Source organism: Centruroides sculpturatus, unplaced genomic scaffold (genome assembly GCF_000671375.1).
Source record: "Centruroides sculpturatus isolate CEXI.00-Female unplaced genomic scaffold, Cexi_2.0 scaffold1782, whole genome shotgun sequence".
NCBI lineage: Eukaryota > Metazoa > Arthropoda > Arachnida > Scorpiones > Buthidae > Centruroides > Centruroides sculpturatus.
The window spans coordinates 97,303-120,333 of record NW_019386122.1 but is presented as its reverse complement, the minus strand read 5'-3'; the positions used below and the strand labels follow the sequence as shown (position 1 = coordinate 120,333).

The following is a 23,031-nucleotide window of genomic DNA, read 5'->3' as shown; positions in this document are numbered from 1 at the left end:
TTGTCAGTCTCCAGGATGGGTTGCACCTGCTCATTTTAAAATACAGATTGCGTCTGACAATAGGTTAAGCTAGTTAAGTCTAATGAAGTATAAACAGTTCTAAAACAAAAACTATCTATTCAAAATTGAAAAACCAAGTAACAATAGACTCTAGAACACAAGTACTAACTACTTTAAACAAAAGCAAATATCACAAAACACTGAAATGTGCAGATCTAACAATCCAAAGAACTCCTGCTTGAAAGTCATCAACATAGGCAAAGACTAGCAAAGGAATTATTTTTGTTCTATATGTTGGATTTTTGTCTTGTGAGTAATTTTTACACGTGTGATTCAATACTGACTGTGTATCATTCAGTTTATATTGTTCTGTATACAGTGGTCACTGCTTATTATGATACTGATTAATGTTATCAGCCCTTTAATGTAATTAAAACCCATTTTCCCAAACCAGCTCTATATTTGATGTGTAAAATCTTGCCAGATATTGTGATCAGCCTGCCACTTATTGTCATCAGATATAAAAATCATAAATGTCCTAGTTTAAAGTGCCAAATTAGGATTAACTTTTCAAAAACATTAGTTATTATTTTTCCAGAAGTATCATTTAATATTCATCTTTGGTATTTTTTAAATGTGGCACTGCTTATAGATTTTTTACAAAGTGTTCTGTGCCAGTTGGCATATTACTAGTTAAAAACTGCTATTCTATGACTGTTACTTTTGAATAAGATATTTTTATAACATTAAATAACAACAAAAATTTATTTCCTTTAGTTTTATGTAGTTTTATGATTACAGATTAATGTTCTATTATTTTTATAATGTAGAATGGGTGGTCAGTTTTTTGCTGCTGCAAACAACTTTCATTATATTCAAACTATTTTCAATCATCTGTTAGGCAAAAATGATGTCACTCTATAAGTTTATAGTAACATCTGTATCAACTGTGACCTCTATTCTATTTACAGTATAAACACATATTTGTGCTTTCTCTCATTTATGATTTAATATTGAAAGTAATTTAATAGGATCTTTTCAATTTGATAAAAACATGTGTTATAAAATTGTGGCAAATACTGTGCAATGAATTGAAAATTTTTTCAAGATTGATCTGTCAATTGCATTTGATTGATTGACCAACCACTCCTGCTGTAGAATAAACACATGCTATCCTGCAAAAATGGCAGCTGCTGGATATTGTTATCAGCTGCTTATTATTATTAAAACCATCTAACCAATATGATTACAATAAGCAGCAACCACTGTATTTGAAGTTATACTTGAAAATTAATATTTGAATGTCAAGATTTTATGTTACTCATTGTTAATGTTATAGAACAAACTAAAATAAATTCTCATAACTATTTCTTAATTTTTCAGATACACAATTATATGTTATAACATTCATAACAGAAAATTCTTATCTGCAATTACCTGGATGGAAAGAAGGGGATTTAGCTTTTAGTTTCAGAACATCAAGTAACAGAGCAATACTTTTATATCAAAAGTCTCCCTTTATTAATCATAGCTATTTTCAAGTCTTACTTATTGATGGTACAAAATTTTTGAATTTATATTTTATTGATTGTTTTAAAATAATTAATTTTTAATTCACTTTTCAGATAACACTTTGTCTTTTGAATTCACTGTAAATAAGAAACCATATAGCATAAAAGTGTCTTCTCATAATGCATTAAATAATGGAGAGTGGCAGCAAGTGTGGGTGGACTATGATATTCATCATATTCGCTTTACTGTAAATTTAATGTCAAAAATGGTGGATCTCAGTGAAGAAGAAGATATTGGTCCATTTGAAGGTGCTCTGTATGTTGGAGGTTTGCCAAAGTAATTTTATTTTCTGTCTAATCTAAAACATTAAGTTTTCTTACACTACTAGGAGAGCTGTCTGTCATTTTGATGTCTTGTTATGTTAATTACACTTTAGTTGTTATTTAAGTTTAAGATAAGAAAGTACTTGGAATTATCTACATATTTAATTTAGAAGTAAGTGATGTCAGACATCAAATGCAATTTGAAAAAGAAAGGTAAACTAAGTAATGTTTAAAAAAGTAGTGTTTTAAATAATAATAATAATTTTTTCTGGCTTGATTTAATATTTCTAAGTGATTTTTTTTTAAGTACTTGAAAATGTTATGAAATTCTGTTCATATTATGATGACTAGATAAGATTATTTGAACTTGTTTGATAGAATAAATTTTCAAGTGACAGTTTAAAAGCTGTTTGATTCTGTTTGATTTACTAATATTAAATGCTACTTAGTTTAAAAGTAAGTTGATTGATTACTTGATGCAAGGTACCAGCACATTGAAGGCTATGTGACTGACCACAGTTATACGCTGTCAGGTGGGCCTAACACCAAAGTCAGTGACATCACAGGATATGTCTGAAAGTTTAACCATTATGTCACAGAAAATTAAAAATTTCTAAACTTGCTCATTTTTTTTTTAAATGAGCTTATTTATATCTGAAAATTTTATTTTACTATAAGTCTAAAGATTTATTTCATTAATAATAATGATATAATATAACCACCACAAAAAACTGGATAATTATAAACAAAAGACAAATTATACCAAACTCCAGTAAGAAATGTGTAAGATTTACTGATAAACAAATGTTTTTAATAGCTTTCAGCTATCATTGCAAGGTTAAGCATCAGTGCTCAAAAACAGATCATAACATCAAACATTGATCTAAGAAGCCAAATGATTGCTGTATTGAATCAGGCTTCTTTACCACTACTATTAATAATTAAATTCTGAGTAATTTGGTACTAGAGGTAGTTGTTAGGTGCCATCCATTATTAATTTAATTTTAATATATATTCAATTTAATTATAATTATTAAATTTAGCAAGACATTGCACCTAATGTTCTCCTCTAGTGCCAAATTACCTAGCATTTTATTATTATTATTGATTATCATTATATCATTGATATACCTCAGGGGTCACCAAACTTTTTCACAGTGGGCCTGATAACTGAGAGAATGACAAGCGCGGGCTGCATAACCATTTTGTTCAATATAGCATACTGAATATCAGGGCTGTGGAGTCGTGTAAAAATTTACAGACTCCTACTTTGCCTTACCATCCGACTCTGACAGAGGTAGACTTGTTACCAAAATAGACCCAGAAATTCTGATGTCATCACGTGACCTCAGAATAAAATATTCAATAAATAGAGTTCTAATAAAGATAGAACATAGAAACATTTTTATTCCAAAGCTAAAAGACTCCACTAAGTAATGACACAATCAATATATAAATATGTATTTTATAATTTTTACTTTGCCAGCTGTTATATATAACAGAGGGAAAGTGTAGCCATTGATCAAAAAATGACCCCTCCCAAATTTTTACATTTTTGGACTCAGGACACCTTGAAATGTCGAGATATGCAAAATTCAGTTTTCATTCGAGTTCTTGAATTGTTGCTTTGGTCACATTGGCAATGGGAGGACAAAATTTTACTGGTTTAAATTGGAAAATTGACAAAAGGTGGTTTATTTGTATGAAGATTCTCATGCTATTCAGTACAACAGAACCACACAGTTAATCATTAACAAAAGGGAGATAAAGATAAAGATGAATAAAGATAAGATAAGGTATATTAAACAAATACTTCTTTACAATAAAGGGGAGTTTTTGTGGTATTTCTCAGAAAATAAAATATTTAGAAAAGTTTTGATAAAAGTCAATATATTGTGGGTTATTGATCCATGTTTATGAGTATATAATACTAAATGACAAAAGATGAATTCTTGAAAAGATTTTTTTTCTTGTCTTTAAAAAAGATGAAATATTGGTATTTAATATATATGAACTTTTGAAGATGGGAAATATATATATAGTTTCATCCAGGGCTGTGGAGCCGAGTGTTTTTTTTATTAACTCCGCAGCCTTGAGTCAAACTAACTTTATCAATATAATATGTTCATAATTAATGTCTAAATCCATATTTAAATTATTAAATTATTTTTAAAAACAGTTTTAAATTAACTAAACTAGGAATTTTAATAAATAAAATATAATGAATTTGATTAAACTAACATTTGATGTAATAATATTTCAAATAATTGTAGCCAAAAACTTAAAGTTTTGTGTGTTATTATTTTTTTATTTTTAGATATCAGAAAATTGATATAGCAATTCATCAAGGCTTCATTGGGTGCTTTAGAGGATTGGTTATGAATAATGATGTTATTAATTTATACAGATATTTAAATTTAGAGTAAGTTTAATTTTCAAATGAAGATATTTTTTTTATATTCTTTAGATTAAATTGTGAATTTATTTATTTATTATTTATAAAATCTACAGACTGTGATTGTGATTTGAACAGTGTATTTGGAATCTGTTAATGTACTTTTTTAAAAATTGTCATTTGAATAGTATATTGTGATGTTACCACAGTGCGTAGGTCTGAGGAACGAACAGAAACAAAGAACAATTTGGCTTGACAACAAATTGAGATTTTAATCTTTACCCTTTTGATGATTTATACAATACACAATCATCATACTCTAAACCATGATTTACCTTTTTACCTTTTCTCTCTTGCTCTCTCTCTCTCTCTTTTCAAGGATTCCACTGAGTATGATTGGGAAGCACATAGCAAATCAGCTATTTACATCTATTTTTATCCCAACAAATCTTGTTTCACCAATGAATATAACCAATTGTACTTAATTGCAAATTAGTGGTCATATAAGACAGAAATTTTATTGCATTCGCATTAAAAATTTTTTATTCATTTAACAAGATTAAATGCTTAATGCATCACTGATATACATATTCTATTATCTTAACTTTATTACTAAATAACAATAATAATTATTAGGAAAAAGTTGTTAAAAGTTGTTAAAAGTTTTCAGTACTTAACAGATGTACAGTACCTATTGTTCTTAGAGAATATTTCAGTAATAAAAATATTTTAAGTATTTTTGAGAAATGTAGTATTATTTTGCAACCCATTAAAATTTTAGTTTGAGAAATGCTGATTTCGAGAAATGCCCATAGTTTGAGAAATGCTGATTTAGAGATTTAATTTGTACACAAAGAGTGAGAGAGGCTTTGATTGTTTTGTTGTTTCAAAAAGAAACAACAAAACAATCAAAGCTTCTCTCTTTCTTTGGTATATTCAGTATTTTACTAGGTATATGCCACAATCATGCACTATAATAAAAACAAAAAATGGTATGTAACACACCTTGTTTAACTGCAATAAGTCCTTTCTGCAGATAACAGATTAGCATTTTCAATACGTCTTCAGATCTTTCTTCAGATCCAGATTTTTTTATAAAAATATGAATCCAAAACAAACTTAATTATGAGTTCCAACTGCATATTCTTTTCATGGAATGTCTAACAAAATTTCAAATTCAAAAATTATACCGATGTGCATTCTTTTCATTCTTTTTATAGAATATTAAAAACTTTTTTAAAAACTTTGATTATACAACATAAAAAGAAACAGAGCATGTGCACAAATGAAGTCTTACATTTGTAAGAAATTTTGTTAGGTGGATTCTATAGACGTATTGCATTATTATAATTATAATTGTAGTGTCTGGAAATCACCAAGAGATTCAGACTGAGGCTGTGTACACATTAGGCGTTTTTAAATGGGCGTTTTGGTAACACACGTTTTAAAGAACCAAGAATTCTGCATAGGTATACATACTCAAACGTGCGCTTCTGGCCAAGATCGCATCAAATGCACATTGATAGATTTTTGTTAGAACGCATGTTTCACAGGCATCAGCCGCGCACTTTGAGATATATGTGCTGCCATGTTGTTGTATATTCGATCGCGCGCTTTCAGGTAGAGTGGACATACATCGGCCGAAATGGAGAACGATCATTTCGATACTGATCTATTTATTGATGAAATCTAAAAGAGACCAGCCATCATCAAATGATCTTATAGATATTCTAAAAGAATTAAAAAACTTGGGTTCATATTGTCTTAGTTTTGGATACGTCACAAATGTTCCATGCTCGAAAGTCTTCACCAGGCATAGTCCAGAAAGAAAAGGTAGTCTGCACATGTTGCTCATGTGATTTTATGTTTGCCGCCATCCGGGATCTCAACCTTAGTCATGTGGTGTCATGACAACCAATCCTGCTTAAGCAGACAGCAGCTGCCAAAGGTGGTATGTAAAAAACAAAAAAATTTACAAATAGCCTAGTAACATGACAAAAGGTAGAAAACCCAATACAACTACAAAGTACCTAATATATATAAAGCTGGGAAACAAATAGTGACAGAGCACTATGTAATTTCGTTAAGAGATGGTGCCTAATGTCTACCTCTAGTAGCAAATTACTTAGTATTGATCATTAAATTAGTAGAGTTATAGCCCAATTATTTAGGTGATTGTTTGGTGATGTTTCTACATATTCAATACATATCAGGCTTCACAATGTTTGATATAGATACACTTTCATCCATGAAGATCAATTGAATTTTGAATGGTTATAACACCTTCATTTACTCATGTCTTCAATTATCTGAAAAGTTTCTTCATACAAAACATTTAATATTTCTAAGTTTAGTTAAACAGTTTATTGAATTATTTAAATTTCATTTTATGATATTTTTTTATTAATATTCAATTTGATTTGTACTTTATGTCAGAACATTTGAAATCAAACAAGGATGTTTAAATTCTTGTTTTTCTAATCCCTGTAAAAATGGAGCTACCTGTCATGAACTGTGGGGATCATTTCGATGTGAATGTGTCAATGAAATAGCTTATTCTGGAAAATTCTGTGAAAATAGTAAGTGAAATGCATTTTATATATATAAAATAGACAGAGTGAATATTTTATTAATATTTGAAAGTAATTTTAATAAAAATTTAATTTTTTTTATAGACCTTAATGAAAACAGTGTCACATTTTTGAACAATAATTCATTTTATCATCTGATGGGAGAAAATAAATACAGACATCCAATTTTAAATGAAAATATTATTTTGAACTTTTTTACATTTGAGGATGATGCTCTGCTTTTATATGCTTTTGATCATCTGAATAATTTTGTTCAGCTTCACTGGGAAAATGGAAAAAGAGTAGTATTTACATTCAATTCCCTCCAGACTATAGTCCAAGTTTATGTAGATGTTTCAGGTAAAACTTTATACATTTAATTCTTTATCTTCTTTAGCAGTATCACTAGAGTTGGTGCCACCCAATGTGGTAACTCGTGGTGCCACCTCTGTGCATACTGTTCATACCAAATTGTACAAAAATTTTAATGTTTTTTTGTATGTACTGATGTTACTCATAGATCATAATTCCCATGTACATTACTGAACATAATGGCAATAACATAAACAACTTAGCAAAAGTAAAATTACATCTTTAAATTACAATATCACGTACACAGCCTACATGTATTTAAGGATACATGTGTTTTTATTTCACTATTATATATGTAAAGTATTTTTATATTTTTTATTGCAGTTTTGTAATAATGACATCTTTGACCAGAGTGCAGTTAGAAGGTTTAAAAAAGTAAATTAGTGTACAGTTTTAGCAATGTAGGTATATTGGTACATATAAGTTGGCTTACATAAAATGATTTTGTTGTTATAATTAGCTAGCTACATGATTACTATTATTAAAAAATATTAATTTTCTGCTGTTACACTGCATAAAAATTTTATACTGTAGTGTCATTTTGGTGTCACCTGGTCTACACTCCCATGATCTCTAGTGATGCCATTGCTTTCTTTTATAATAATAAATTACTTGTTATAATCAAATGACAAAAGATAATATACAGTAGCAGGTTTGTCACAACTTTTGTAATACTAGTATACTGTCTTCTTTAGAGAATACTAAAGAAAATTTAAGACACAACAGACTGAATAATCATAGAAATGCAGAAGAAGATTGGTGTAACAACATATTTGGGAATAAATAAATTCTGTTTATGAATTCCATGACATAGGTAATTTAGTATTTTTCACATTTATATATGCACAATGGACAATGGTCAGAGAAAAGTGAGAAAAGGTATGTAAAAGTTATGTGAAAGGTATATTCAACAATAGTGTTGTTCTGTAGCATACCGAAGTACATCAGTGTGAATGTGGGGGTAAGATTGATGATAAGGACTGTATAAAAATAATAAGGTACGAAACAGATTTAATAAGAGAACAATATAATTCTGAGGTTCATTTACAATTCAAAAAAATAGATGGGAAATCCTCTGTCCCTTCTAGCATGACACAAGAACAAAAAAAAACAATCAATCGTAACTTACACAATGCGACAATCCTGAATTTGATAGGTTAGGACTAGTACAAATCAATTTACAAAGATGATGATAGTTGAGTCCTCTGTGTGATGTTTCCTTCTCTCTTGCTGGGCTGATTTCCACTTCCACATAGTTATTCTTTCTTTCCCTTTTTTTCGGGCACTCCACTCAATTCCTCTGTTGCAGATCAGACAAGATCCAGGAGAAAAAAGGTGTTTTTACACATGTGGCCCTTCCATTTATACCCTGCACCATAGACATGATGTGGTAATACACATCAGAGCTTAGGGGCCAATCACGCGCTTGCACCACCACACAGCAAGATGTGATACATATTTACGGATTGAAATTACAAAACACTCTGATACGCGACAATACAAAATATAGATTATGACATTAAAATATAATTAGTGATAATCACTACAATAACTTCTGGTAGACATCCTGTATGTGTTCCCATTAACCACCATGACAAACATGTTTCCAGATAGTTCAGGAATGCAGGTTTCCTGAGACTTAGTTATTGTGAAGATGAAAGAAAATCATCAGTAACAAAAATAGTTTTAGTTCAAGGTCTTTTACTGTAATGAAACAGAAAATAAAATGTTCCTTACATTTTTTTACTTTAAAGTTCAGAAGACCAGGATGATTCATTGATATTACCTGGTGGGAAAAGATTGAGGGGAGGAGTAAGCATGAAGAGAAATGTAAAAGATGATAGGAAAGGTGGTGAATGGGAATGTTTTATGTCATCTACATCACATTTATTAGTAGAAACTACAGTACATAAACATAAAAAACATTACAATAGGTACATACATAAAGACATGGTATTTACGTAGGATGATACATATGGGTTTTAGTTATAATACAGAGTAAAATGAAGAGAAATACAAAAAAAAGATTTTATTTAACTGTATTATATATGTAAATTTTAAAATATTTTTGTATTTTTTATTGCAATTTTGTGGTCTGATATTGCAGGATTGATGACTCAGTGTTCACATAATATCTGAAGAACTAGGTGTAAACCGTAAAACAATCTGTCAGATATTGACAGTTGACTTAGGGAAATGCAAGATCTGTTCCAGGTTTGTGCCTTATGCACTCACAGTGAAACAAAAGTAGGAAAGACTGGATACATGCAATAATTTTTTGACACAGGTGACAATGATCCTGTATTTTTGAGGTTGATAGTAACAGGAGATGAAGACCAGATGTTTACAATATGACCCAGCAACGAAAAGACAAAGCAGGGAATGGAGATGAGCCAGATGTCTCAAGAATGCTGGTTTGCAAAATTGAAGATGAAAACTTCACTCATTGCCTTTTTTGATAAAGATGTCTTGATCCACAAGGAATTCATTCAGAAGGATAAATTGTGAATGGCGAACTCTATAGAGAAATTCTAAACTGATTGCTGATTTACGTTAAAGGTGTGCAGCCACCTTTTACAAAGACTGGATATTGGTTTCATCTCCATGACAATGCACAGACTCGTATTGCTGCAGTAGTGAAGGAGCTTCTTGTTATGCATGGAATTGTTGAGCCTTACTCAGCTGATTTGGCTCCAGCCAACTTTTGTTTTGTTTTGACAATTGAAGTTGTCAATGAAAGGGCAGACATTCAGGCAAACTTGACATTCATCTCAAAGGCCATACTGAAACAAGATTTTTTTTAAAGCTTTCCAGTACAGTGGAACCCCAGTTAACGAACNCACAAACAGTGGATAAACAAGTTGTTTACACTATTAAAAGGGAAATCGGTGTTCACACTGGGATATTTTAAAGCAAGTTTTTGTCGTTTCTTGTTTCTTGTGTTAATAATTTACAGCAAATTGATTAACATACGCCATTTTATAATGAAAGTTAGATGTACCCCTTCGATTTACGCTCGTACCCCTAGGGGTACATGTACCCCCGGTTGAGAACCACTGGTCTACAGAGTTAACAGGTATAAAGAGGGGAATGTATGTAGTAGGGTTTCTCAAATGAGATCCTGGGATCCCAGTTGTTTTTTAACCTGGAAATTCTTCTCATCCCGGAAAATCCTGCAAATTTCTTAAAAATTCACTTTTTTCTTATTTTGTGTTAAGGTTGAGGAAATTTTGCAAATAGAAAGTATAATTAACTCATAAACTGTCAGAATACATTTGTATTTATTAATTTTAAACCTACTTATTAGTTTTTTTTAATTTTTCCCTGTTATGGCATGTCACAAATGGTCAATAATCAGTACGTAGCTTATTTGTGGCAGGACTCTGAAAATTCTTTATTTGTCAGAATCTGTAATATCTGGAATAATTGTGCTTATGCTGTCTTAATTTTTAACTATGCCCAGCAGCTTCGATAACTGCGTAACACCAGGTTGCGCAAATTGGGCAAGGATACAAACGAGTACGAAGTCTGCAAGTATGATGTTTTTCTTCATAAACCTGATTATTAAAGCCAAACGAACTGCCAAATTATCGGGTAATAAACTTGATGTTTCTATTAAAGCAGCCAAGGTAGACAAATCAAGAATACTAGAGAGCAAAAGAAGTACTGCAATCTCGAAAACGAACTAGAAATCTTCCAGGCTACAAATGAAAAAAACATAACATCTGTCTTCTCTTAAATGCATTAAAGACGATTCCACTAACATCAATTAAATCGGAAAGGGCATTCTCAGTAGCAGGACTTTTCATTACTAAAATAACAATCAGATTGACTGATCAGAGTTCAAAGCATTTTGTTGTTGTTGTTGTATGCAGTTTCCAACAAACTGTAATAAATTTTTTCTATTTGTGAAAATTTCTAATTAATTCAAAGGTAATTTTTAATATATATCTTATGCAGCATTATTAATATAATTTTGGAGGTTGCAGAACATATTAAATTACTTTAAAAAAATGAAAAATAATTATATTATTTGATTTCATGATAATTTGTATATCTTAAAAATAATTAATTTTGTCCCAGAATTTCCCAGGATCCTGGGAAACAGTTCACTTTTATCCCAGAAACCCAGGACAAGCAAAAGACCAGGAAGTGAAAAACCCTAGTATGTAGGTTTGCGATGGATTGTAGTTCTTACATTTCTATTTACTACACAAATCTTGATGTCTAAGTAACTGACTTCTGTGTCACTTGCCTGATTTAATTCTAGTGTTACTCCTTAGCCATTGTTGTTAAAAACTTTTAACACCTTCCCTACATTTGATTTAGTTCTCTATATAATTAAAATATCATCTACATAATGAGTATATATAAGGATATTGGGTTTAAAGTTTATCAAAAACAGTTCTTCTAAGCATTGTAGGATGAGCTCGCAAACATCCTGAGATGGTGCCCATAGCTACCTTCCTTTTTTAGATATACATATGTCCATCAAAGTAAAAAGAGGAAGAGTAGCATAATAGGTGTGCAAGTTCTAATATTTGCAAATGGAATCTCTGGGTGCCTGGTGTAGTAGTAAGAAAGAAATCTTTCAAGGAACAAAAACAAGGTTCCAAATGAATGGAGGAGAACATAGATACAAAATCAAATACTGTAAGGTATTTGTTCCCAGACAAATGAATATCTTGAAGTTTGGAGATTAGTGCATGGGAATCAGAAATGGTAAATGTATAAAATTCAATATGGCAGTTTATTAACAAATACAGTAGAGCGTCGATTATCCGAAACGTCAATTATCCGAAAGAATTCCAGTCGGCAAATTTAAATTTTTGCCAGTGCTGTGGCACTGCAATCTTTGGCTATGTCTTGGGCTACTCAAATATTTTACGTTTTTGATACTAAATTAACTTCTGAAGTATAATTTTTTATTGTTTTTATATTTTTCAATATATTTATTTTGTTTGTACAAAATAAAGAAATAATTTTTAATGATACAATAGTGCGCGAAGTGACACACAATGGAGAAAATTTTCAACATGGGATAGGTTAATATATTTTTTCGTACATAATTGGTTATCCAAAATATCGATTTTCCGAACAACCCCAGTCCCCAATTGATTCGGATAATCAACGCTCTACTGTATTACAAAATTGTTAATAGAAAAGATTGTGGCAATCAATCAAAAATTTTTTCAAGATTGACTTGTAAATTTCAATTGACTGGTCCTTGCTGTAAACACATGCACCTGTATATTAGCTGCCTTGCAAGATCATAGCTGCTGGTTATTATCAAAACAGCCACTTATTATTATCAAAACAGTCTTGAACCAATGTTATCACAATAACTGGTGACTGTTGTATTTATGGAAAATGATTAACATTTTTCATAAACTAAAAGAACATCATCTTTTAATCAAAAAAGACACAGTCTGCTCAAAATTTCTTTTTAAAACCACCATTTCTTCTGATTATGTGTTCAAGAACACCATTGACGACTGGACCTTTCTTTGTAGGCTACTAGGTCATCTGGCTAAAACATTCCTTTAAAAACACACAAAAAAATCCAATTAAAACATTAAAAAAATGTTTTAATGTTTAAAAGAAATGTCCGGTCGTCAATGGTGTTCTTGAACACATAATCAGAAGAAATGGTGGTTTTAAAAAGAAATTTTGAGCAGACTGTGTCTTTTTTGATTAAAAAAGTCTACAAGCAAAACTTTTTTAGAAATAATTCGTCACCAGAGGGATAAGACCAAATCTACATTTAACAGCGCATTTATCAGGTGGATATAAAGGACTGAAATTCCCTAACTGGAAAGGATGCAAGTTTAAGACGTCTGTAAGACCGCCAGTTCCAATTCTTTACTTTTTAATGTTTTAATTGGATTTTTTTTTGTGTGTTTTTAAAGGAATGTTTTAGCCAGATGACCTAGTAGCCTACAAAGAAAGGTCTGGTCATCAATGGTGTTCTTGAACACATAATCAGAAGAAATGGTGGTTTTAAAAAGAAATTTTGAGCAGACTGTGTCTTTTTTGATTAAAAAATAAATTATCATCCGGCGAAAGTCTACAAGAACATCATCTCTTAGAATAGTTTTAGTTTAGTAGAAACAGTTTTTTGTTTAATTCTGCTGTTTTCATTTTCCAAAACAACAGCAAGAATCAAATTTATTATGCTAAAACAAATTGTTTTCATATTTTGCTTTTGCTAATGAATGTCTGTTTGAACAAAGCTTAGTTTTCTACAGTGAATAAGATGGACTCTTGAATCCATAATTACAGCACTGGTAAATTACTTACAGCCTATCTGGTGATTTGACCACTCCTATAGAGAGAACTTTTATTTCATTTACTGTATGTGTATGTATATAAGTTTTATTATCTATGCTATGTTTAAAGTATAGTTTTAATGTTTTAAATATTGTTTTTAATACATTTTAATCTAGTCACTGTAAAACAAAACTTTTCTATCTCAATAAAAGATTTTTTTTAATACTCTGGGTACAGAACTCCTTATAACATGAACTGTATTGTTTGACTTTTGAACATTGATTTTTGTACACATTTTAAAATTACATTATGTCCAAAAGGTGAAGATTGTCTACCTATTTTTAAACTTTAATTCCTCGTCATGTTATTAGTTCCACATTGCAATTTTAGCAATCTGGACACCCTGTGGATCTGTTTGATATGTTTTGCATTTTTTTGAAAAGGTTTATTACTATTAAGAATAGTCTATAATCATATTTAAGAATAATTATTAAACATAATTATATTTTTAAAGTGTAGAATTTTTCTTATGACATGTATATTTAATACATAATAACTTAAAATTTATTGTTACTAAAATTTTATATAAAATATTTTTTCAGTTATTTATAAAGGTAAACCAATACAAATAAGTGTCGAAAGAAATGCAAATATGACTACTCTGAATGTAAATGGAAGGAAAGCAATTGTCAGTTCACCGATTAAATTTTTGCAACATTATCATCAACAACCATGGATAGAAAATATTAATTTAGGTACTGTATGTATAAAATTACTATATTCTTTTCTTTCTTCTTAGAAAGTCTTTATTTAAAATTGTAATAGTTTTCATATTTGTGAGGAGTACAAATGATAAAATTGTTACCAAATTTTAACATAAATAAAAGTAAAATTCAGTATATTTCTTATTATTATATATCCAGATTAAATGTTTTTTATCTATAATTTATATCTTAGAATTTTTAATAGTCTTTTTTACTGAGAAATGAAGTTACCAATAATTATAAAATATTCTTACAATCAGTGGTGATATTCAGCGGGTTCGCACAGGTTCGGCCGAACCCGTTGTTAACATTTTCAAAGTTTTCTGAACCCGTTGTTAAACGCACGTAACATTTCTCAGTGATTTTGTTTCTTTTAAAAAATATATTAAAATATACATATTATACTCTGTAACACTACTAAACTAGAGCCTTATATTCTGTTCGCCTAGTGCAACCTCCATCGACCGTTTCAATCTCGACTAAAACGAGGTTCAATCGCGATCGACTCGAGAGAGTTATCAAAACTAGATCCAGTCATAAGAGAGATCCCACAATCCCACATGCACGAGAAAATACAAGATGGCTGCGGAGCACATGTCGGGCTATCAACAGTGAAGTAAGAAATATATTGTATTTCGAGAGATGATGACATCTGTCTATTTTTATAATAATACCTAACGATAAAATAAATGATTTAGAAAAGTTTTTCTTGTTTAACTGCTTTCCCTATGACTTTTTCTGATTAAAAAAAAAGCCAATTTTTATGTTTATAAAATATTTTGAATGAAAAATATTAAAATATGTACAAAATAAACCATTTTGAACACTCTTTTTTAGTATTTATAAAAAAGTATACATAGTTCTGGCATAAACAATGTTCAATTTTAACTGACTTAATTTTGCGAACGCATCTTTTTTATTTATATGGATATCTTAAGGTCAGTTTTTGCACTAATGTTGCTAATGCACCATTTGAGCGAAAAAAAATTGTTAAGGAAAAATTTTCTGTCAGCGAACCCTTTGTTAAATATTTCGAATATCACCACTGCTTACAATTAAAATTAAAGACTGTCTTTCAAAATAGCAGTTACCATTTATTCACTTTCACTGTTCCAGAATGCAACTTTTGACAACTGACTTATCTTTGAGGCTACTTGGTCACCTAATTTTAAAAATTTCTTTTTAAAATCAATGAATAAATATTTAATTAAAAACAAACAATTTTTAAAATTATAACTAGTAAAACTATGGAACAGTAAAAGTGAATAAATGGTAACTGTATTTTGACAGACTTTGTCTTTAATTTAAATTATCAACTTAATTACTATTTGGTGATAGAAACTGAAAAAATAGAAAATATTCTATTCTATCTTATTTTTGGAAGAGAAGAACATTTATTAAAATCTTCAATGTTTTTAATGAACATTTTTCATTCAATGAGTTAGCATTAGACAGGAATACAAACAATAAATGAGATAAAATTTTAAAGGATGATAAAAAGATTTTGTTAATAAAACAAATTAAGTTTCAGGCGTATATTTTTTAAAAGCAAAGATAATGTATTTAATATTTCTAGTTTAGAACTTTAACCATTAGAAACAAATACATAATTTATTCTAGGATTTGCTAAAAACCATAGCTTGACTTCTGCTTGGGATAAAAATTTGACAATGTAAATAAATAGAATCAATGTCTTTATCAGTAAAAAAAAATTTAAATTTAACAAAAACAATCAGTAAAAAAACAATTTTAAAACAAAAACTTGCAAGTTTTTGTTTTAAATATAAATTTTTCACTGATAAGATATAGGTTTTATTATACTATTATCAATGATAAATAATAAATGTTTTTGATACTAAAATTTTAAATGAAATATTTATACTTTTGCATATTTCCATTTGCTGTCCAATTGATCGTACGAACACTAGTACAGTTAATTTCTAAAATATCCATAATTTCCTGTCTATACTGCATGAATTAATTGTTAAAAACCTTTGAACTTCAGTAGTGAGATTACAGGCTGCCATGTATAATCTGTGGCAATTTTTTTATCAACATCAAAAAATGGCTCTAGAATTATTTCTGACATAACTGTGGTTGGATAAGTTATTGTTTGTGTCTGGCAGATGCAAAATGCAAAGATGCTGATAGACCCATAAACTTTTACTTTTCAATAGAATACAGTGTTATTTATATGTCTGTTAGTTCTCTTGTGAACATTTCCAAGTCAATTATTGTTAAAAACTTTTAAGTTTTGCCTAAGATATTTTAGCTTACATGACTGAGATATTCCAATAAATGTTTCTATTTAACCCCCTAATGTACCATCCCAAGTTAACTCAGACTTGGGAATATTATTTTAGAATATCATTTTGAGTTGGTGGTTGCTAGTACTGGTAGTTTGTGGTTTGTGAGAGAGACAAAGATATTGGCATACAAGTTATTTTGGGGGAGTTTGTGATATGGAAAAATTGGTTAAAGTGAAAGATAATAAAGTTCAGATTAACGAAAAAGAAAAAGAGATTATTTTTAAGAGAAGTGCAATGTTAGTGAGGAAACCACTTGGGAAACGTTTGAGAACTTGTTCCACTAGAAGTGCCATTAAAGGTAAAGATAATATGAAGAATTTTGATCAGGAACTGTTTCTAGAAAAAATAAGAGAGATGTTACGGGAAATGAAAGGCAATACAATAAAAATAGAGTCTTTATTACTTATGGCAAGAGAGTTTTGGTGGCCAGAAATACAAAAGTCCAACTGGCAACATTGTCCAAAAATGGAATTGGTTGGCAACACTTGTTCTCAGTGTGCAAATCAAATTCACTCTATTGCCTATGTGTTGTCTGAGGTGTAAATGTACAATACAACTGCTCTGGGCCTCGTATAATAAAGTTTTGTCGCAAGTCTTGTAGTGGAGTCTGATTTAAACTTGGATCTCATACACACAATCTGCAGATGAGTTGGCATTCGACTTCCTAGTGTTAGTATTTGGAAGACGATTGGTAGAATATAATGCCAAAGAGTCTTTTACAGAAAGGAATGAAAAGATTAATATGTTGACTGAAGTAATTAAATTAGAAACAGAACATGAACACAGGCACAAGTGAAATGATGTACAGTACTGTACACATTATTACTGATACACTTGAAAGACAATACACTCAAAAATAATTTAAGAAAGAGAAGTTTAGTATTGTAGTACTAGAGGTAAGTGTTAGATGCCATCTCTAAAAATTTAGTAAAATTTAAATTATTAAATTTATTAAAGTATTAAAAGTATTAAATTTAATAAGAGATGGCACCTAATACTTACCTCTAGTACCAAATTACTTAATAGTAGTTAATCACAATTAATTATGGCAATTGTTTGGTTTAGCATGATATTAGTTTAAAGTTGGAAAAAAATTTATTTTGCAAAAATGAGTCAATAAGATGAATATTTTTGTTCTCTTTCAGAAAAAGTTAAGCCAATAAGAGCAACTTTTTCCACAATTCCACATTATGAAATTTTTATTGGTGGAGTGAATGAAGGAATAATTTCTCATATACCTGGATTAATTGGTTGTCTTCAGGGCATGAAGATTGGAGATGAATTGTATGATTTGAAAGGACAATTGTTCAATTTAAGTCAAGGTAAATATTACACAATTGTCATTAGTAAATTTGATCTTAATATTGTAAGAAATAAAGAATATAACTGTATTATGTTATTTTAATATGGTATGTACTGAGTATTGTAATTGCAGATGATGATATTAGTTGTACTTGATTGCTTCTTGTTCTCGTTTTAATTGTTAGTAGTAAGCATGAGATTACTTGAGAGAATGAATCACACAGTAACATGCAATGAAGATAGATATACAGACTTTATTAATTCTGGAGGATATGCATTTCAGATTATATGTCCCTCATTGCTATTTTTTATTTTACATAACTCTGATTATAAAAACATTACAAAATTTAAGTTATAGTTAAAAATATACATAAAGTTATAATGAACACAATATTACCTTGATGGCAAAAGTTACATGTGTATTATGGTTTAATAGTGGCAACTGGATTTTAATGTACAATAAAATATTTATGTGAATTGTAAATTAAGTAAACTATAATGAGTTTTAAATAAAAGTAATAATAAAATGTATACCTCTACATTATAAAAGGGGGAGTATGATAAAATTCTATAAAAACAGAATACCTGTAAATTTAAAAGGAGAGGGTAAAATAAAATACTATTAAAAGTGTAAAATATAACAAGTTGGTAAAGGGAACTTTGTACTAAAATCTTCTTACGTGAATACTGGAAAACATATAAATTAACATTCCAAAACCTTTAAACGTCCAGTAGTAATTAATTTAATAATAAACGAACGTTTTCAACCATACTTTCGGTCTTCATCAGGTTTAAAAACCAGTTAGATTCGAACCTGTGCAAGTGTAGAATAATGATTATGAAACTAATTTTGAAAAATGGAACAGCACAAACGGATTTTAAAAGAATACAGTTATGCACGTGCATTGCATGGCGACGGAATAGCATATGTAATACATACAATTATATAAATATATATAAATAAATACACCAAACGGGGATGTGGTCTTTAATTGCTGGAGTGGGCGTCGCCCGTTACCTCATAGCAGTACTTCCAAGCATGCGACACATTGACCGCATCATTAGAGTTAATGCAATTGGTGCGTAACCCGGCTTTGTAAATTTCCAGTGCCTCCAGATTTTGCAGGTGTTCCACCCGGTGAGAAAGTTTGATCAGTTTGGCCTCATGTAGGTCAGCTCTTATGCCAGGTTCAGTGGCATATGTTGATAGGGCGGTGGTGTGCCGTTTATTAACGATGTCGTATTTGTGTTCCTGCAATCTTTTATTCAGAGAGCGTTTTGTGGACCCAATATAAACTAATTCCCTTTGAAACCTGTTGTCCCATAGAGGGATCATGTAAACACCCGGTGCTTGCTTTTTATTGATTTTGTCTTTGCCACCGCGGAGCCCATATACAGTGCTAGGCCTCTTGTATGCAATCTTAGTGTTAGTATGGGCGGCAATCTCCCTGTAAACTGAGTTGAGGTGATGATTGTACTCAACTACCGCACGAGACTGTGTGTTATTTATGTTGTGTGTTTCGTGGGCCGCTGCTTGTATGTTAGAAGTGTCGCATGCGGCTATTTGTGATACATATCACGAAGTGTCACACTATTATTAGATGTTTAGAGCTTCCAATAGATGCTTGAAGTTTACATATAATAATCATTTGAATAGTGTTATGAAAGAAGTTGCTAATCGAAAACAATCAAGGATGGTTTTAAAAAGAGCTCCAAATTTATATAAGATCTCGGGGAATGATAAAGATAGAATAAAAACAGAAGAAAAACCAGACGTCTATAAAGTTCCTTATGAAAACACCCAACTAGATGTTAAGAAAGACTATACAGGCATCACCACTAGGAGCTTAGGAGTAAGGCTAAAAAATATAGATACAGTCAACCCCCCCTATAACACAGTAGATACGTTCCGTTTTTTATGAAATTGATGTTTTAGGAGACCTTGCCAATCACAGCCCGACACATGTGAAGTTTACGGACTACGGCTGTTTGAAAGGTTTTCTTCCATAAAATTAATCAATTCCTAGACTAGTTCGACTCAACATTTCCAAAACACGTATAATTTTTTGGGAATAATTCGTATAAACTATGCTATAAACAAAAAATTGTAGGATTACTTACCGCGTGTGCACCGTTCGACGTCGCCATTGCTTAAGCTTATTTTCGTCACAGAGCAACGCACCAAACGGCGGACACAATTTCTGATAAGTTGTTTTTCTGCAAAAACTTCGTTGAACTTTGGAGACATGGATTAATTCATTAATATAAATAATTTTTATGGCTGTTGAATAAGAAATGTTTCTTTCACAAGAAATGTATAAAATTAGTGCTGTATTAGACTTGCGGTACCTAATTTACATACTGTACAGATGATAATAAACTCAACTTACTCGCCTAAACTCTCCGTAGCGTGGCGCTGGACAGCAGAAAGTAGTTCGGCTGCTCGATGACATTTTACCGAATTATAAGTTTTTTTTTACCATGTTTGTACGGATACCGTCGCAATTTTTTCGTTATCATATAGGAATCCGAACTTTAGGAACCCGTGTTATAGGGGGGGTCAACTGTATAACGTTAAAAAAGGATCCAATGTTACAATTTTATCTCAAATGTCGCAAGCCCAGTGTTCAGTAGTGAAATGGGACGAGGCAACAATTATTAAACCTTTATCTTCCCCAACTTTATCAATGATGGCAAAGAAGATTGAAATATATAGAAGTAAGCTACATGAAGGATGTTTAAATGTGAGAGATGCTGAGAGCCTGCCGTCCACATGGAAGTACATGGTTAAAAAGTTCACTAAAAACTCAGACTAGAATTGTTGGAAGATTTATGACATTTTATTTTATGTTAATTTTAATTTTTCTTGTATAATTTTTAAAAATTTTTTGTTCTAAATTTTGATTTAAATATTTGTATTCTATTCATGGAACATATCTGTTCCATTTTCGTTTTTTGACCTGAAGATGGCCTGTTAATCAGGCTGAAAATGTTTGTTTGTTTCAAGTATATATATTTCTCGGCAACAAATTAAGGTGTTTTGTTTATGTGAGTTTATTTGCTGAGCATTTTTTATTTTATATACAAACTACAATATGGCTGATGATCACACCACCATAATGGAACATTGACACAGATTTTTGGGTACCCCTTTTCTATCCTCTGTCCTGGTTCTTCATTTTTTCACTTAATTCTTTTTATAAACTTGTTATTGTTAGTCTTAAGTACTTAGTTCTAAGATATATATATATATATATATATACACACACACACATTTAATTTGATAATACATCTTGATTTGCTGACTGAAAGAAAGAACTGTACCAAGTAAATATAGTTGGGAACAGCTTATGTATAAATTGTAGTTTGCCTCTTATTGTATATTCATTTTTGGGAGAGATCTTGGCTAGCATCTCGAAAAGTAACCTGTATCCTTTCAAGCAAATTAAAGATTTTGTTTTAAAATTTATATCTTTGTCCCCAAGATTGCCCTATTATCACAATATAAACCAGACCTGTTTTACTGCTTGTGCATTATTTCAATTATTTGGCTAATCCAAACAGAACTCAGTCTCAAGTAATATATAGAATTAATATATACATACATACATACAGTATCAAGGCAAATATATTTATTTATTTATTTATTTTTCTTTTATCAGGTAATGTTAAAGAAGAATGTCAAACTATTTGTCATAAGTCTTCATGTTTACATAATGGAGTGTGTATTGAACTTTGGAATGAAAACAAAACAAAGTGTGATTGTTTATTGACTACTTACGTGGGCAATATTTGTGAGAAAGGTTTGAATAGTTAATTAATTACAATTATATTAAATTACAAATAAAACATATAAACATCTCAAAGCCCGTTAATTATATTAAAGCTAAACCAATATCGGATTAAATTGGGCTATATTACCGCTACTAATAATGAGTAAATACTGAGTAATTTGGCACTAGAAGTAGGCGTTAGGTGCCATCTCTTATTAATTTTAATAATATTTATTAAATAATTTGGAAATTGGCAATGCATCCACATGGTAAGCGGCCGTTGCTGGTTCGAGTTTTGCTCCGGGCCTATTCTTTTCTATAAGAATTTTCTAAATTATGTAATAAATATTAATTTTAATTATATAGTAATTATTAATTTTATTAAGAGATGGCGCCTAATGTCTACCTCTAATACCAAATTATTCTGTATTTAATAATTATTAGTAGTGGCAATATAACCCGATTATTATTTGCAAAATAATTTTACAAATAATANTGCAGTAGAGCATCGATTATCCAACTCAATTGGGGACTGGGGTTGGTCGGATAACTGAAAAAACGGATAACCGAAAAATATGAAAAAATACATTATTAGTATAGTATATTAGTATATCTCATGTAATTAGTATACAGTAGAGCCTCAAAAACTCGGCACTCGATAACCCTGCACTCTGGATAACTCGGCCACACCCTGGCAGGGCAAAAAAATCCTTAGTTAATTAATTTTCATGATGAAGACAGCTTTAAGCCTCATAAAGTATTTTTCTGAGGTCTGTCTTATCAGGTAAATTACTGTACAGTGTATTCATTAATTTTTATTTTCATGTAGTAAAGGCTCTATGTCTTCATAAAAGACGTACTTTTCCTTTGTTTAAGGATATTTGGGCAGTTTATTCTTTGTTGTATTCTCAAGTAAACAATACATACAAGTATAGTACAGTATTTTCTGAGGACTCCACACTCGTACTTATTTTTTTAACGCCATTCCCAATAACCCGGCATTTTCACAAACTCAGCCACCCTTCGGTCCACATTAGGCCGAGTTTTCGAGGCTCTACTGTATTAGTATATTGCTATTAACCTACTTTGCGTTGAATTTTCATTGATGTTAAGCTTAACAAAAATTTTTTTTTAAATAGTAGTTGTCGCTATTGTATCGTTAAAAATTATTTTTAAATTATTTTATTGCTCACAAAACAAACAACCACTCATAATTAAAAAATTAAGTCTGGTTTAAATACTGGCCTCCCTTCAATGGTCGAGCCAGTGTTGCCAGCTAAAACATGTAAAAGTATTATTAAAGTAGCCAAGACATAGCCAAATATTGTAGCGCCACATCACTAGCGGACATTTGAATTTGCCGACTAGAACGGTCGGTTAATCGATGTGACAGTTAATCAGGGGTCGGATAATCGATGCTCTACTGTATATATATTTATAT

At 30.4% G+C, this 23,031-nt stretch overlaps 1 protein-coding gene across 1 annotated transcript; it reads left to right on the top strand.

Moving 5' to 3' along the window:
* Positions 1 to 1,364: 1,364 nt before the first annotated feature.
* LOC111613709 (neurexin-2-like) lies at positions 1,365 to 21,634 on the top strand (the record flags this gene model as incomplete). Its single annotated transcript, XM_023355048.1, has 8 exons — positions 1,365 to 1,557; positions 1,626 to 1,848; positions 4,153 to 4,257; positions 6,667 to 6,809; positions 6,906 to 7,160; positions 14,045 to 14,197; positions 17,661 to 17,837; positions 21,480 to 21,634. Coding segments are annotated over 8 exons (1,404 nt in total), but the record flags the coding sequence as incomplete, so codon positions are not given.
* Positions 21,635 to 23,031: the final 1,397 nt, after the last annotated feature.